The 16,970-nt window shown below is 41.8% G+C and overlaps 1 protein-coding gene across 1 annotated transcript; it reads left to right on the plus strand.

Moving 5' to 3' along the window:
• Positions 1-8,499: 8,499 nt before the first annotated feature.
• Positions 8,500-13,509, plus strand: nudt15 (nudix (nucleoside diphosphate linked moiety X)-type motif 15). The gene is made up of 3 exons (XM_060832923.1): positions 8,500-8,691; positions 9,887-10,083; positions 12,159-13,509. The coding sequence occupies exons 1-3, from the start codon at positions 8,534-8,536 to the stop codon at positions 12,284-12,286; spliced, it is 483 nt and encodes a 160-aa protein (XP_060688906.1). The 5' UTR covers positions 8,500-8,533; the 3' UTR covers positions 12,287-13,509.
• The last annotated feature ends 3,461 nt before the right edge of the window (positions 13,510-16,970 follow it).

The following is a 16,970-nucleotide window of genomic DNA, read 5'->3' on the forward strand; positions in this document are numbered from 1 at the left end:
CCTCTGATGCGGGTTGCACAGTAGCTCGCCTCTTGCATCCGAAGCATCTCGGAAGAAATTAATTTTCCTCTTCAGGCAGTCGAGCTGGACACATTTTGCTCCTGTGCCGTTTGTGATTTTGCAGCTTTTATATAGTTCACATGCTTGTTCAGGACCATTCCACTTCACCAACTTTATTCATCACCAGACCTAACCTCGGATTCACCATGCCTATTGCCCATGCAGGGCCATTCCCATGTTTCCTAAACCAAACTGCTCACTGAAGTAATCTGTCTGTCTTGCTTACTGGACTCATGTGTCTGACATTGGCATTTCTGATGCCATTTCACCCTCCCTCCAGGTCCAGGAAGATCATATTTAACCTGGTCAGTGCCTTCTCCCTATTAGCAACTCTGCTGGAGCTATCTGCAGTTGCATGACAGTGGTCCTACAATCAAATAGGAACTGGGACAGTTTGATTTCTAGTGAAGTTGTAGGGTGTTTCTTTAAGACTGCCTTCAAAGTTTGGACTGCTGTTTCTGCCAGACCATTGAATGATGGATGGTATGGAGCTGTCGTTATATGATGAATACCATTCAACTTTAGGGAATACTCAAATTCCCTGCTGTTAATTGATGGCATGTTATTTGTGACCAACACTTCCAGTAATCCATGTATTGCAAAGGATTCACACAGTATTTCTGTTTTTGTCCCCATATTTGAATGAACTTTGTACATGTCCAACCATTAAGACTGAGCATCCACAATGATTAAGAACTTTGAGCCCAAGAAATGATCTGCATAGTTGACATGTAACTGAGTCCAGGGTTTGCCCAGCTATTCCCATGCCTGTAGTGTAACTGCTGGCAGTAACTTTTGTCCTTGTTGGAACTCTGGGCACTGCCTCATCAAAGTGGCTTTGTCTGCATCCAATTCTGGTAACCAGACATGACTTCTCACTAACACCATCATTTTGGAAACCCCTGGATGATCTTGGTGGAGGTTCAGCCAGTATCTGTTGACGACCTTTGCTCAGAACAGTCACTCTTCCTCTTCATAATAATATCGCGTCCTCTACTGTGATCTGGTCTCTCTGGGTCCAAAAAAATTTCAATTCTGGTTGTGACAACTCATTGGTTTCCCCATCACCACCAACTGTTTCAGTTTTGCCAGGACCATATCTTTTTGTATCCAAAGTCTAATATTACCAGCTGTGACTGGAAGTATGTCCAGAAAATTTAAAACTATTACAAACTTTTCCAATGGCAGAACTACCAGTGTGTATATGCTAGCAGGAGGTGGCCGAAAGTGTCCACATTTGTCACTTGGTCTTCCAGATGGTGTTCCAACTTATACCCATTCAGTATTAGAGCCCACCGCTGAATTTGCCCTGAAGCTATGGGCAGCACTGCTTTGCCTTCTTTATGATTTGGAGATACCGGTGCTGGACTGGGATGTACAAAGTTAAAAATCACTCAACACCCCAGGTTATAGTCCAACAGGTTTAATTGGAAGCACACTAGCTTTCGGCGTGACACTCGTTCATCAGGTGGTAGTGGAGGGCTCAATCCTAACGCACAGAATTTATAGCAAAAATTTACAGTGTGATGTAACTGAAATTATACATTGAAAAATTGATTGTCTGTTAAGCCTTTCATCTGGTAGAATACAGTGATAGTTTCACTTCTTTCACCTTTTTTTAAAAAATTGCATTCTCGGGTTAGCTGTTAACAATGGGGATAGCTAGACAATATATTGAAGGTGTTGGTCCCCTGTGTTCTCTGTCTATGCCATGATGTTTAGATTGATTCTAATCTAAAAAGTGAGATAACGGAGTTTTTGAGCTCAGAGTTCTACATGAATGTATGCAGTTTTTGAGCAAAGTACAATGTAACCCTGCAAGTACAAAGTCACCCCACAAAATATATGTGTGCATGTGGGTCTGTGTGTGTGTGTGTCTGGGTTGGGGGTTGTGAGTGTGAGAAAGTGTACGTGTGTGTGGTGAGTGCAGAGTGTCTTAAGTTTTACAATATATGTTAATGATATAGAAGATGGTATCAGCAATAACATTAGCAAATTTGATGATAATACAAAGCTGGGTGGCAGGGTGAAATGTGATGAGGATGTTAGGAGATTACAGGGTGACCTGGACAAGTTAGGTGAGTGGGCAGATGCATGGCAGATGCAGTTTAATGTGGATAAATGTATGGTTATCCACTTTGGTGGCAAGAACAGGAAGGCAGATTACTACTTCAATGGAATTAACTTAGGTAAAGGGGCAATACTGAGAGATCTGGGTGTTCTTGTACACCAGTCAATGAAGGCAAGCATGCAGGTACAGCAGGTAGTGAAGAAGGCTAATAGCATGCTGGCCTTCATAACAAAAGGGATTAAGTATAGAAGCAAAGAGGTGCTTCTGCAGCTGTACAGGGCCCTGATGAGACCACACCTGGAGTACTGTGTGCAGTTCTGGTCTCCAAATTGGAGGAAAGACATTCTGGCTATTGGGGGAGTGCAGCGTAGGTTCACAAGGTCAATTCCTGGAATGGAGGGATTACCTTACACTGAAAGACTGGAGCGACTGGGCTTGTATACCCTTGAGTTTAGAAGACTGAGAGGGAATATGATTGAGACATATAAGATTATGAAAGGATTGGACACTCTGGCAGCAGGCAACATGTTTCCGCTGATGGGTGAGTGTCGAACCAGAGGATACAGCTTAAAAATACGGGATAGACCATTTAGGACAGAGATGAGGAGAAACTTCTTCACCCAGAGAGTGGTGGCTGTGTGGAATGCTCTGCCCCAGAGGGCAGTGGAGGCCCAGTCTCTGGATTCATTTAACAAAGAGTTGGCTAGAGCTCTCAAAGATAGTGGAATCAAGGGTTATGGAGATAAGGCAGGAAGCGGATACTGATTAGGAATGATCAGCCATGATCATATTGAATAGCGATGCAGGCTCGAAGGGCTGAATGGCCTACTCCTGCACCTATTGTCTATTGTCTGTGAGGGGGTGCATGTGAGAGTGTGGGATGTGTGTGTGTCTGTAAGGGTGTGTGTCCGTGTGTATGTGTGTTTAGGAATGCCTGTGTGTACGTGTGTAGGAATATCTGTGTGTGTGTATATAGTGCAATGGTGGTCATCTGTAATGTGACATGAACCCAAGGTCCCGGTTGAGGCCCCCTTTATGGGTACCAAACTTAGCTATCAGCCTCTGCTCGGCCACTTTTCTCTGCTGCATGTCCCGTAGTCCACCTTGGAGATGGTCACCTGAAGGTCTGGACCTGAATGTCCTGGACCACTGAAGAGTTCCCCAACTGGGAAGGAACCCTCCTGTCTGTTGATTGTTGTGCAGTGCCCATTCATCCATTGTCGTAGCCTTTGCTCGGTTTTGCCTCCGGGCAAAGGCTACGACAACGGATGAATGGCATAGACAGAGAACACAGGGGGCCAACACCTTCAACATATTGTCTAGCTATCACCGTTGTTAACAACTAACCTGAGAATGTTACTTTTTAAAAAAAAGGTTTTGTGATTTACACATGAAAGAAGTGAAACTATCACTGTATTCTAACAGATGAAAGACTTAACAGACAATCAAATTTTCAATGTATAATTTCAGTTACATCACACTGTAAATTTTTGCTATAAATTCTGTGCGTTAGGATTGAGCCCTCCACTAAGACCTGATGAAGGAGCGTCGCTCCGAAAGCTAGTGTGCTTCCAATTAAACCTGTTGGACTATAACCTGGTGTTGTGTAATTTTTAACTTTGTCTTCTTTAGGTAGACATAGCAGGCATTTGTGCTCTGTTATTATTACAAAAGATATTGGTGGAACTTCCTGATTCCAAATTTGACTGACAAACCTTCTTTCTCTATCTCGGCGTATTTATGATCTATATTAACCTAAGTCTTGGATGCATACACTATTGCTCTTTCCTCTCCCTATTGGGCCACCTATGAGCTAATGCTACCCCAATACCCTATGGGAGGCATTGCATGTCAATACCTGACCTTGCTTTGGATCACAGCGTGCAAACAACCCAGAGGAAGATAGCTGTTTCTTCACTTCCCTAAAGATTATGACTTGGCTCAGGAACCATTCCCAAAGCTGACCCTTTAAGAGTTGATGCACAGGTGCCAGGATTGAAGCCAGGTTATCTATGAACTTTCCATAACAGTTCACTAACCCAAGGAAAGTCCTCAGCTCCACTACTGATGTGAATAGTGGGGCATTTTGATCACCCTCACTTTGTCTTCTAACGAGTGTAACCCAATCTTGTTGACTCTGTAGCCCAAGTAGGTCACTTGGAGTGCCTGGAACACACATCTTTCCCTTTCAAGGCATACGCTCGCCTGGGAGAAATGTCTAAGGACTATGTCCAAGTTCTCTAAGTGCTCCTTATTGGTCTTGCCTGTGATTAGCACAACACGTAGGTAAACGTTCTCCTTCATCCACTGAAAAATTGCACAGGCTGAAGATATCCCAAATGACAGCCTCATGTGTTGGTACAAAACCTTCTGAGTATTCATTACAACATACTTCTGGGAATCCTCATCTAACCACAATTGCAAGTATGCATGACTGATGTCCAGCTTCATGAAGGATAGCCTCCCTGCGAGATTTATGTATAAATCCTCTAAGCAAGGGATCCAGCTGTGGGCAGTGTTTGCTTAAAATCCCCACAAAGGCGATTTCACAATCAAGTAGTGCTGACCATTCTGCAAACTGGACTGATTTGATGATTCCTTCACTTTCCAGCCTTCTGATTTCTGCCTCTATTTTTGTGAGAAAGGCAAATGGCACTGGGTAGGTCTTGCAGAATTGTGAAATGGCTTCCTGGTCAACATGCAAAGTGGCCTTGGCTCTTTTGATAGTCCCTCGACCAGCCTGAAAATCCTCTGGGTATCTAAATACTCAGGCAGCCATTTTCTATTCGAAAAATGATGAGCAAATCTAGGTAAATCTTACTCAGCCAATTGTGCACGATTGAGCCTGGGCCCGAGCCTTTTACTACAATCATTGGTAACTGAACCATCTGTTTCTCATAAGAGACCGGAACCAAAGTTGTACGCTTAATCCGTGAAGGATCCTTGTTATAGCTTCTCATTCTAGCCAAGGTCTTGTGCAAATTTACAGGTTGGAATCCAAATCAAATTTTGTTAAAGACTTGTTCTGTGATCGCTGAAATGGCTGTATCAATATGAACCTCCATTAAGGCAAAATTACCATTTAACCAGACATTTATTTTGTTTGCTTCTGATTTTTCTGAACAATTTAACTTTTCAAAACACATACAGGTGGACTATCCAGGATGTGCACTCTCCTGGATACTGGCCTATGTGTTCTCTTACTCAATTTAGGGTCATAAGACACAGGAGCAGAAACTAGGCCATTCAATCAAGGCTGATAAGTTTCTCAATTCTATTCTCCCACTTTCTCCCCATAATCCTTGATCCCCTTCATACTCAAGAATCTATCTCTCTCATTCTTAAATATATTCAATGACCTGGCCTCCACAGCCTCCTGTGGTAATGAATTCCATAAATTCACCATCTTCTGGCTGAAGAAGTTTCTCTTTATCTCCATTCTAAAAGGTCTTCCCTTGACTCTCAGGCTATGCCCTCAGGTCCTAGTCTCTCTTACCAATGGAAACAACTTCCCAACGTCTACTCTGTCAAGTCATTCTGTATTCTATATGTTTCAATTAGATCACCTCTCATCCTTCTAAAACCATTGAGTATAAACCTAGAGTCCTAAAACGTTCCTCATAAGTTTTTTTAGATTACTTACAGTGTGGAAACAGGCCCTTCGGCCCAACAAGTCCACACCGACCCGCCGAAGCGCAACCCACCCATACCCCTACCCCTACATATACCCCTTACCTAACACTATGGGCAATTTAGCATGGCCAATTCACCTGACCCGCACATCTTTGGACTGTGGGAGGAAACCGGAGCACCCGGAGGAAACCCACGCAGACACGGGGAGAACGTGCAAACTCCACACAGTCAGTCGCCTGAGGTGGGAATTGAACCCAGGTCCCTGGCGCTGTGAGGCAGCAGTGCTAACCACTGTGCCACCGTGCCACCCTTTGCATTCCAGGGACCATTTTCATGAATCTCCTCTGAACATTCCCCAGGGCCAGGATATCCTTCCTGGGATATTCAGCCCAAAACTGCACTCAATACCCCAAATGTGGTCTGACCAGAGCTTTATAGAACCTCAGAAGTACAGCCCTACATTTATATTTGAGTCCTCTCAAAACAAATGCCATGATTGCCTTCCTAACTACCGACTCAACTTGCAGGTTTACCTTGAGAGAATCTTGGACTAGAACAGCCAAGTCTCTTTGTACTTCAGACTTCTGAATTTAGTCCCCATTTAGAACATAGAGTATTCTTACTACCAAAGCACATGATCTCACATTTTCCCATATAGTACTTCATCTGTCACTTCTTTGCCCACTCTCCTAACCTGTCCAAATTCTTCTGCAGTCTCCCCACCTCCTCTGTGCTGTCCCTCTACCTATCTTTGTATCATCTGCAAACATAACTGGAATGCCCTCAGTTCCTTCATCCAGATGGTTAATGAACAAAGTGAAAAGTTGCGGTCCCAACACTGAGCATTGCGGAACACCATAGTCACCAGCTACCATCCTGAGAAAGACCCTTTTATCCACACTGTCTGCTTTCTGCCAGACAACCAAGCTTCTATCTATGCTAACACCTAGCCTCTGACACCATGGGCCGTTATCTAACTCAGTAGCCTCCTGTGTGGCACCTTGTCAAAGGCCTTCTTGAATTCCAGGTAGATAACATCTGTTGGACCTCCTCGGCCTAACCTGCTCCTTACTTCCTCAAAGTCAACATGGGGTTCTTTGCTATCTCGGATCCACATACCGGCAGCAACTATAATGACTTGCCAACCTGGATCCCAAAGAGATTTTAACTGTTTGGCCGAGGTTTGACTTTGTTTTAGGGTTTTGCTGGGTACTGAACTAAAGTCCTTCTGTTCAGGATATGTCCTGAGTGAGGCTATGCAATTACCTTCACTGAAGTGGTGTTCCCCAACTTCAGTCGGTCTGTCAAGGGTGTCCACTTCCATTGGAATATCCTGCAACTTACATGCTCCTTTTGCCATATTTTCCAATGATAATTTGTAGTTGTGGTCCCTGTTTGAAGTACTGTTGGGCTTCAGCTAGTAGGTGATTTTGCATGGTTGCATCATTAATCCCACAGATCAAACAGTGTCTCAGCATAACATTAAAGGTTAAACCAAAGTCATATGTTTCTGTCAGTCATCATAAGACGGTCAAAAATCCCAATACAGATTTCCCCTGGTTCTCGAATTTCCATGTAAAACCAATAGCATCACAGAATTAGAGGAGGCTCGGGGTTGTAGTATTCCTTAGCTAAATCAATCAACACTTGAAAGGTTTTAGAATCTGATGCCTCAGAAAGTTAGGCTTGAATTACCCAAAAGAGCTGTAGGTCCGTAAGCTCTCAGGAGAATTACTCATTGCTTTTCCTCTGCCCCAATGTCATTACTTTTTTAAAAAAAACACATTTTTTCCACATACTGGGCTGAGTCTTTGATGGTAGGAAGAAACAATTCAAGCTTCCCAAGTAATGACATGATGCCAGACATGCAGAAGCAGGCCAGTTAGATAGAAGTGGAGGTTTCTGGTCACTGTCGGGGCCTGTTGCAGGCCAGATCATGATCCAGTTTTGACAATTTCTCACTGGGGAAGTGACCAGTTTTCTGAAGGGAGTGAATTCAAGTGGTGCTCCCTCCTGGGAGTCTTCTGAACCTGGCAAGTCTCCCAGATTTGGTTGGGCAAAGGTTCTGTTGTTCTGCCATTGAAGGGCACGATGTAGGCAAGGCTGTGACCCTGTCAGAATGATAACCCACCTGGGGAAGTGGACTATTTTCAGCTGGGAATGAGCCCAGGCTGTGCTTCCTCCTGGGAGACTTCCAAGCCTGCAAGTGAATTTCCCTCAGAAAGTGTCTTCCCTTATCGCCACTGAAATAACTGCAAGTCACCCTTCATTTACACATGGAGAGTCAGCAACACTGATCCAGTTCCCTCAGAGCCAGCTATCAGAGTGACCAGAACTTCTGGTACTCCTGTTTATATCTACCAACCAGTGCACCCTGGTAGGGAACTGAGTCCACCTGGCTGATCTGGTTACAACCACTACGGGGTGACCAGCAGACAAAATGCAAATTATAAATATACAGTTTTATAAAGCACAAATAAAACGCATTCCATATTTTATTTTATTAGATCCTGGGTTGCATTCAACACAAAAAGAAAAAGTGATCTTGAGTTCGACAAGGTCTGGGAGACCACAGTGATTGGATTGAGTGGCTAGGAGGGGGCTCGTTGGGCCGAACGGTCGATTCGCGCGAGCGACGCTGAGTCTCGCGCCTTCCCAGCCACCGCGCCTTCGGTGGCCGCGCGCGCGTAGGCGCAGACGCACACGCACGAACCCACCTCGCGCGTTCCGGCAGCGGCGGTTGTCAAGTAGCTTCGACGCTGACTGGAAATGGCCGGCTCCGAACGTCCTCCGCTCCGCCGGCCGGCAGTTGGAGTGGGGGTTGTGGTGACTTGCCGGGAGCGGCCGGGCTGCGTCCTGCTCGGGATAAGGAAAGGCTCGGTCGGAGCAGGTACTTACCAGCTGCCCGGGGGCCACCTGGAGTTCGGGTACAAGTCTCCTCCGATTAATGCCTGATCGCTTTGTAACGAGTGCGCGATGTGCGGCGTGAGGGGGTGCACCGTTTTTATTTTCATGTCGGTATCGTGATTAGTTTCCTTTTCAGAAATGATTGACACTTTATTGTATTCTGACTTAAGGCGCATCCAAAAAAAATGCGGCGTCTACACCTCGTTGGAATCGGTGATTGAAACTCTGATGGTTGGTCTTAACCGTTTGCTCATCTTCCCTCGCAGCAATCACATGCAAGGGAGATTGTGTCCACACAGTCACCTCAATTTACCATCCCTTAGCACCCCAACGTGCCCCCTCTGGAATGGTATTGAGTATTGCCAACCTTGTCATCGCCCCCTCTTTTTGTTCTGTCCTCTATAACTACATCCTAGTTCTGGAGATGATAGATGCAAAATGTTCATTTCGTACCACAAGAGATCTCCTTCCAGGCATCCTTTTATTATCCTTTTGCTATTTATATTCGGGATTACAGAATTGTGGGAGTTTGCACACTCTGTGTGTACTGTTGCTGTGCATCTTAATGATTTAACCATTCATACTTTTTTTTATTTAGCAATGAATAATTAAGAATGGGGAGGCAAGGAGGATAGAATTCATTGCCTAATTATGGCACTGTAAATTCGTCAGTCAGCTCAAGAATGACCCAGGAGCTATTATGAAGTGATCTCAGTACATTTCCTAGTAGTAGAATACCAATTGAAGAATGTCATAGATGCAAATAAACTTAAGGGTTGGGGAAGCTCTGTGCTTCCAAAGAAGACCCATTTGGGACTTGAGCTATTAACTGTTTCTCTCTTCACAAATGTTAACAATGGACTTCTGCAACACTTTGTTTTCATTTCAAATCTCCACTGTATTTTGCTTTTATTATCAATACAAATATTGGAACACCAACATGCTATATCTTTCAGTTTAATTTTTCTTGACTTACAGGGGCAAGAGAGGAAACGAGTACAGTTTATAGTGCAGTTTGACCAAAAGAAAATTAATGTGTGTGGGCTGATTGGCCTCCATCTGTGCTGCAAATCTTTCAATGTAAATGAAAATTTGAAATTATTCCTGGGGCCTCTTTGTTCATACCATGCAAGAACTTTTTTTAAAAAAGTATTTGTAAGTTTGGAAAGTTTGAGAATTTGTATCAACATGACTTATTTTTAAACTTTTTAATAGAGAAAGCTGGGAAGACTGTGCTAAGCGGGAAGTTCTGGAAGAGACAGGGCTTCACATGAAGAATATGTGCTTTGCTGCAGTTGTCAATTGTATCAAATTAGAAGAAAATTACCACTACGTCACAATTTTCATGCAAGGAGAAGTCAATACAGATTATGATTCAGAGCCAAAGAACCTAGAACCTCAGAAAAATGAAGGTAAATTTGTAATATTAAGTTTTGAGTTTTTACAAGTAACGAAAGCAAGATTGTAAATCCAATCACAGCCTTGGACCATCTTATCGCCTCTCATTATCATTTCTTTCATTTAAAAAAATACGACCTGCTTTATAATGAAATCATTCTCTGTTGTGAGGCACTGCCAAAGAATAATGATACGCTGTATTAACTTCTGACTTCAAGATAAAAGTAATTCTCCAGAACACATCTTTACAGCAATTCTAGCCTCAGTATTAATTTTAAAGCTACTTATAACATTACAGTGAATCGCCAACATATTTCTAAAGCATGTCATAATTTAGAACAAGCAGAAAACTTTGCTGGAGTATTTTCTCCCATTGTATTAATCGTTCTGTGCAGTAATGATTCATTTGTAAACTCGCCAAAGGAAGCAGTTTAAATTAAACTGTGAAAATATTTTGGTACTGATATAAAGATATATTTAATTTGATTCTTCCCACACTGATTTGCACATGAATCTGTCTGGAACTTGGAGTTGAGTTGAATGCTTCATTTTTTTAAAGAGAAAATCCTCATGGGACATGGACAACACTGACTGGGCCACTATTTATTGCTCATCCCTATTTAGCCTTCAGAAGATGGTGGTGAACTGCCCTCTTGAAACGGTGCTGTCATGTGCTGTAGGTAAACCCACAATGCCCTTATGGAGGGAATTCCAGAACTTTGACCCAGCAACAGTAAAGGAATGGCAATATATTTGTAAGTCAGGATTATGAATGGTTTGTAGGGGAACTTGTAAGTGGTGGTGTTCCCATGTATCTACTGCCCTTGATCTTATAGATGGAAGTGGTCATGGGTTTGGAAGATGCAGTGTAAGGATCTTCGGTGAACTTCTGCAGTGCATCTTGTAGATGGTACACACTGCTCTACTGAGTGTGTTGTTTATGGAGGGTATGGATGCTTATGGAGGTGAAGCCAGTCAAGCAGTTTGCTTTATTCTGGATGGTGTCAAGCTCTTTGAGTGTTGTTGGACCTGCACCAGGCAAGTGGGGAGTTATCACCATCATACTCTTGAATTTTGCCTAGTAGGCTTTGGGGAATCAGGTGAGTTACTCACTATAGTATTCCTCGGGTCTGATCTGCTGTTGTAGCCACTACGTTGATATGGTGAGTCCAGCTAGGTTTCTGGTCAATGATAACCCCGAGGATGTTGATAGTGAGGATTCAGTGATGGTAACACAATTGAATGTCAATTTTCATTTATTCTGGGTATTCTCAAAGTGAGGGTTGAGTCACAAGCTGATTCTTTGGGGCGTTGACTCCTGTCTCCGTTCTCTCATGGGTCTTCTCCTCTACCGCCACCACTCAAGCCTCGAGCTAGGTCACAGTGGGAAAATATTTGGGAAGCATGGGTATGTTCGTTTTTCCAATATTTTATGTGTTGCACAAACACATTGCTTGGATTTAGGCATATAAAACTGACTCCAAAGGTGAATGTATGATCAGTTAAATGCAATATTGCCCTAAATGTTGTTCTACTTTGTTTTTATTGCATCACACCATGGGGGTTTTATGCAGCAAAAAGTGTGGTGAAATAGGATGTGATATGATTTTGTTTGAAGCAGCAACTTCTGTCAGTTCAACTGCAAATGCAGTATTTTGCCAATATCTTGTCAGTTACTCGTTTCACCAAGTAATGATTATCTTGAGTGACTCTTTGGGATCAAGATGGTTTCGGAATGACTCATCCAACAACTGGGGTATGGAATCACGTACATTTTTCCACTGGAGACTTGATAACTCTTAAATTGCAAATATTGCTCCATTATTTTCAATCTATAGAGATTTTCTACTCACATTGGCCAGATTGGATTCGTATAAATGGGTGTAGAGATTGCGATATTTGAATTTGAAACTTAAGTTTCTGCTTATTCGTGGACATAAAGAATCTTGTTTCAGTTGTTTCACTGTTTCAGCATCAGATCTGAAAACCATACAACTTGGGCTTTCATAATACCTTTCACCAAGTCTTTCCCATCCAATTAAGTACCTGTTTAGAACATAAATTTCACACGAGCCTGTCTTTATTCTAGGTTGGGAGTGGACCAAGTGGGAAGACTTACCACCAGCGGATGAGCTATTTTGTCCTTTAGCACGTGTAAGACAAGTTTATCATCCTTTTGAAGAAAAACCTAAAAATGCTGGTGGAAATCACCATTAAATGGCAATCATTCTCATAATTGTCTATAGTTAAATACATTGTTCCAAGATGTGTAGAATCATAAATTATGGTTTTGAATTGGAAGATCAGTAAAACTGATTTTAATTATGAAGGTATATGTTAGCAAATATAATAAACAGTCATTTGAACTGGGCCTTATGTGCATCTCCCACATTTAAATAGTGTACATAAAAATTATATTAAATAAGTAAATACAAAACTATTGAGATGTATTTTTATGTTAAAAATATATACCAAAAAAATTGCTTGGGGAAAATAAATTGTATTTGAAATTCGCCACCTGTGATGTTTAGTATTGTAGCAGTTGATGCCATGTTTGTGGTTTATGTTCTATAAACTCCCAACATATTCTTTGTATAACATGTTGTGTTTTTTGCTGGTACTTTGAAAATAATGAGAATTAAGGGGAGGTATTTGCCAATCTAATTTATTCCTTTGATTTTGTCCGTTATGAATACTCAATCATTGGCACTACTGCCCTGATTCTTTCCACACCCTTCAGTAATATATAAGGTTACATTCTGAACCATATTTTAGTTTAGTTTTATTCCCCTCAATTATCAAGAAAAGCCCTACTAATTATGCATTCCCCTGAAAGTCCACTCATTTTGGTTGTCTGCAGCCACTCAATTAACATTAAGCCGCATTTATTTTGAATTTTGCCTCAAATTTAAATTTTTACCAGCGCATTCACAAATGGTCTGGCATGTCATGGAGCAGTTTTTAGTATTTGTTTCTGGATTGGAAGAGCTTTCCATTTTACAGAAAGAACTAGCTTTCTCTTGATTTAATGAGCCTTGCAACGGTGTACATTCTGCAACATCTGGAGTTCTTGTTGCAATTTTGCTTTATTATCATGTCATAGCATCAGGAACACAGTCTTGCCTCACGCAAGGAAGGCTGTAGAATTAGTTCTTGTTAAAATTAAAATACAAGGTGATTGTTATTTCGGTTCCTTATGAAACATTTGCATGAATAACAAAGCTTAAGAAGTCCTTCCATGACTGAGTAGGTGAACACACCAAATTTTCTAACATCAAACCATTGGGAGTCTCAGATACACATTGTATAAACTGAAGTTGAAACCAATGTGAGCCAAGACTGCAACTTTGATCTGCTAAGTTGACACGGGAGCAATCTGCATTTAGCATATGTATATTGTAACGGTAAATTGGAGAATATTAAAATACTTGACAAATGAGCATTATTTGGCTGAATGTATGCATTTGTATTCTTTACCCTACTACATTGGAACTGTGGCTCTCTCCTGCTTTTAGTATTGAATTTGCAATGTGATTTACAGTAAAGTTGAGTGTAGAATTGCTGGGAGCTTGCCCACAAATTCACATCAAGCAAAATTTTGGAAAGCTGAGAAGTTCTTAAGTAACCTGATCTACCTACAAATGAAAAAGTGACACATTTATCCCAGCTTGGGGAATCAAGGACTAGAGGGCATCAGTTTTAGGTTAGGATAAAGAATAAAAGGGAATCTGAGGGGCAACTTTTTTACACAGAGGGTGGTACACATATGCCAGCGGAAGTAGTTGAGGCAGGTACATTAACAACATTTACAAGGCATTTGGACAAGTACATGGATAAGAAAGGTTTAAAAGCATATGGGCCAAGTGCAGGGAAATGGGTTAGCTTGGAGAGACATTCTGGTCGGCATGGACCAGTTTGGGCCACAGGGCCTGTCACCATGCTGTCGGACTCCATGACTCTAAACGTGAAAAATGTCTTCATTTTTCAATTTGTTCACAACTTGCCCTTGTACAGTAAAAAGCATTGAAAAATGTTGAAGTTAGCTCCGGAAAAACCCAAAGGTTACTACTTATGGTCTGTCATTTTTAGAGTCTGCCCTGTCATTGATGTGGTCAAACATATTTTCATGTTACAACACAAGATCCCACACTTCAGCTAAAGAAACAGCAGATCAAACATTCATCAAACTCTCCAGATAGATAATCTTCCTTTTCTTCCATTGCTACATCTTGTCTAATTTCCTCATCCATGCTCCAAAATCAGGCGGTCATCCAGGTGGCTTTGTAGCCTCATATTGCATGGGTAATGACTTAAAATGTGCAAAGTAGCTTCTCGTACTTCAGTCACATGAAACTGCAGCTTTTCAGTGGCATCTAGATTGGTGCAGACCATACCATTGACATGTTTCTTGATTCACTTTTCACCATTAAATGTTCAATTTTTAAAAAGAAATCTGGTAAAATCATGGTAAAGCTGTCCAGTTTTATCATATTATACAATTCTTGGTGCAATTTCATAGAGGACATGAGATGACTTTGTAATCACAGCAAGTTTATCCATGAGTTTTCACTCTGGCCCAACTCTACTTCAATTGTTTGGCATATTAACTGACAAGTGTGAGGGTGTGGCTAATCCAGAGTTACTAGTCAAGAAGTTCGGTTTCTCATGGGCATCCTATTATGCCAGCAGAAATTGCTGATAACAAAATTCCAGGTGTGAAGTTATCGGAATTTGACTTAATGCAATTTCTCTCTAAATACTCAGTACAATGCATGAAGCATGTGTTAATCTTTTAGGTGCAGAGGGATCTGGATATCATCGTGCATGAATCACAAAGTTAATACACCATTACAGCAGGTAGTAAGGATGGCAAATAGAATTTTGCTCCATATTGTAAAACAATGAGTTATGTGGTACCATTATTCAAGAAGGGTGGTAGGGCTAAACTAAAGAACTACAGGCAGCGAGTCTAGCATCAGTGGAAGGGAAATTATTGGATAAATATTTGAGAGACAGAATCAATCTCCACTTGAAAAAGCAAGGATTAATTAAGGTTACTCAGCACAGCTTTGTCAGGGTGAATCGTTTCTAATAGAATTTGAATTTTTGGAGGTGATGACTTAGATTAGATTAGATTACTTACAGTGTGGAAACAGGCCCTTCGGCCCAACAAGTCCACACTGACCCGCCGAAGCGCAACCCAGCCATACCCCTACATTTACCCCTTACCTAACACTACGGGCAATTTAGCGTGGCCAATTCACCTGACCTGCACATCTTTGGACTGTGGGAGGAAACCGGAGTACCCGGAGGAAACCCACGCAGACACAGGGAGAATGTGCAAACTCCACACAGTCTGTCACCTGAGTCGGGAATTGAACCCAGGTCTCGGGCGCTGTGAGGCAGCAATGCTAACCACTGCCACCGTGCCGCCCACTTAATGTCAGAAGTGGGATTGATATGTCAATGAGGATAGAGTAGATGTTAGACCTCAGTATACTTTTTGACATGGTCTGGCAGACTGGTCCAGAAGCTAAGAGCCACAGAATCCAGGGAAGTTTGGATCCAAAACTAGCTTAGTGGCAGGAAGCATAATGTATTGGTTGAAGATGGAAACCACAGCATTCGTGCTGGATCCCATGATAAACAGCGAGGGGAAAAGCCTTGGAGGACAGGATGATATAGACTGCTTAGCCAGATGGGCTGAACAATGGCACTAGGAATTTAATCCTGAAAAGTGAGGAGTGATGCATTATGGGAGGATTAACAAGGCAAAGGAGCAGAAAATGAATGGAAGGATCCTACAAAATGCAAAGGATCAGAGGGACTTTGGTCTGCATATCCATTATCCTTGAAGGAAGCAGGACAGGTTGATAAGGTGGTAAAGGCAGTATATAGGAGGTTGTATTCAATGCTTTGACTAATAAAGGCAAGAGCAAGGACATTATGTTGGAGTTGTACGTAACATACTAAGCCCAGAGCTGGAGTACTGTGCACACACTGCAGGAGGGGTGTGATTGTTCAAGAGGATGCAGATGAGATTCACCAGGATGTTGCTTGAGTTGGAGTGATTCAGCTATGAAGAAAGACTAAATAAGTTGAAGTTGTATTCCTTAGAGAAGGCTGAAGGGAAATCTGATTCAGGTGTACAAAGTTCTGAGGGGCATGAATAGGATGGATATAGAGGAACTATTGCCTTAGAATGGTCAATACCAGGGCATGCCGTTTTAAATTACAGAACTGGAGGTTTAGAATGGATTTGAGAAGAACAAATTTTGACCAGAGGGTTGGGAGTATTTGAAATTCTTAAAAGGTGGTAGAGATGATATCAAGATTTAAGAACTATTTAGATAAGCATTTGAAATGTTATAGCATACAAGACCACAGGCCATGTACTGGAAAATAGGATGACAATAGATGGTTGTTTGATGGCCAGCTCAAACACAATAGGCCAAACAGTCTCTTTCCATCCTGTTAAACCTCTGACTCTTAATATTTAACCCAAACCTCTGTAAATATTTCTGTTTGCCAAGTCTTGTTCACTACTTTTGCTCTCAATCCCCTAATAGCTCACATTTGAAATACAAGTCCATATGTTCTTATTTCTCCATGGCCTCATTCCTCTCCCAAATCCACAACCTCCTTCAGCCTAACATTGCTTTGTGAATTCTTCATTCCTTTAATCTCGTATTTTATACATCCATGGCATCCTTTACCCAACCAATAACTGCTGTGTCTTCAGTTGTCTAGACTTTTAAGTGCCAATCTCACCAGTGCATACATGAAGATTAATTTGCTGACAATATAAAATATAGTTTTCTAAAATTTATTTACATTTATTGCATCATTATACCATGAAATGTACATCTCCAAAATAATGTTTATAACTAATTTAGTTTGA

This window comes from Hemiscyllium ocellatum, chromosome 12 (genome assembly GCF_020745735.1).
Source record: "Hemiscyllium ocellatum isolate sHemOce1 chromosome 12, sHemOce1.pat.X.cur, whole genome shotgun sequence".
Lineage (NCBI taxonomy): Eukaryota > Metazoa > Chordata > Chondrichthyes > Orectolobiformes > Hemiscylliidae > Hemiscyllium > Hemiscyllium ocellatum.

Coding starts and splice junctions, on each gene's coding strand:
- nudt15 (XM_060832923.1), top strand. CDS start 8,534: ATGGCCGGCTCCGAACGTCCTCCGCTCCGCCGGCCGGCAGTTGGAGTG. Junction 8,692..9,886: donor GGGGGCCACCTGGAGTTCGG/GTACAAGTCTCC, acceptor ACTTTTTAATAG/AGAAAGCTGGGAAGACTGTG. Junction 10,084..12,158: donor AGAACCTCAGAAAAATGAAG/GTAAATTTGTAA, acceptor TCTTTATTCTAG/GTTGGGAGTGGACCAAGTGG.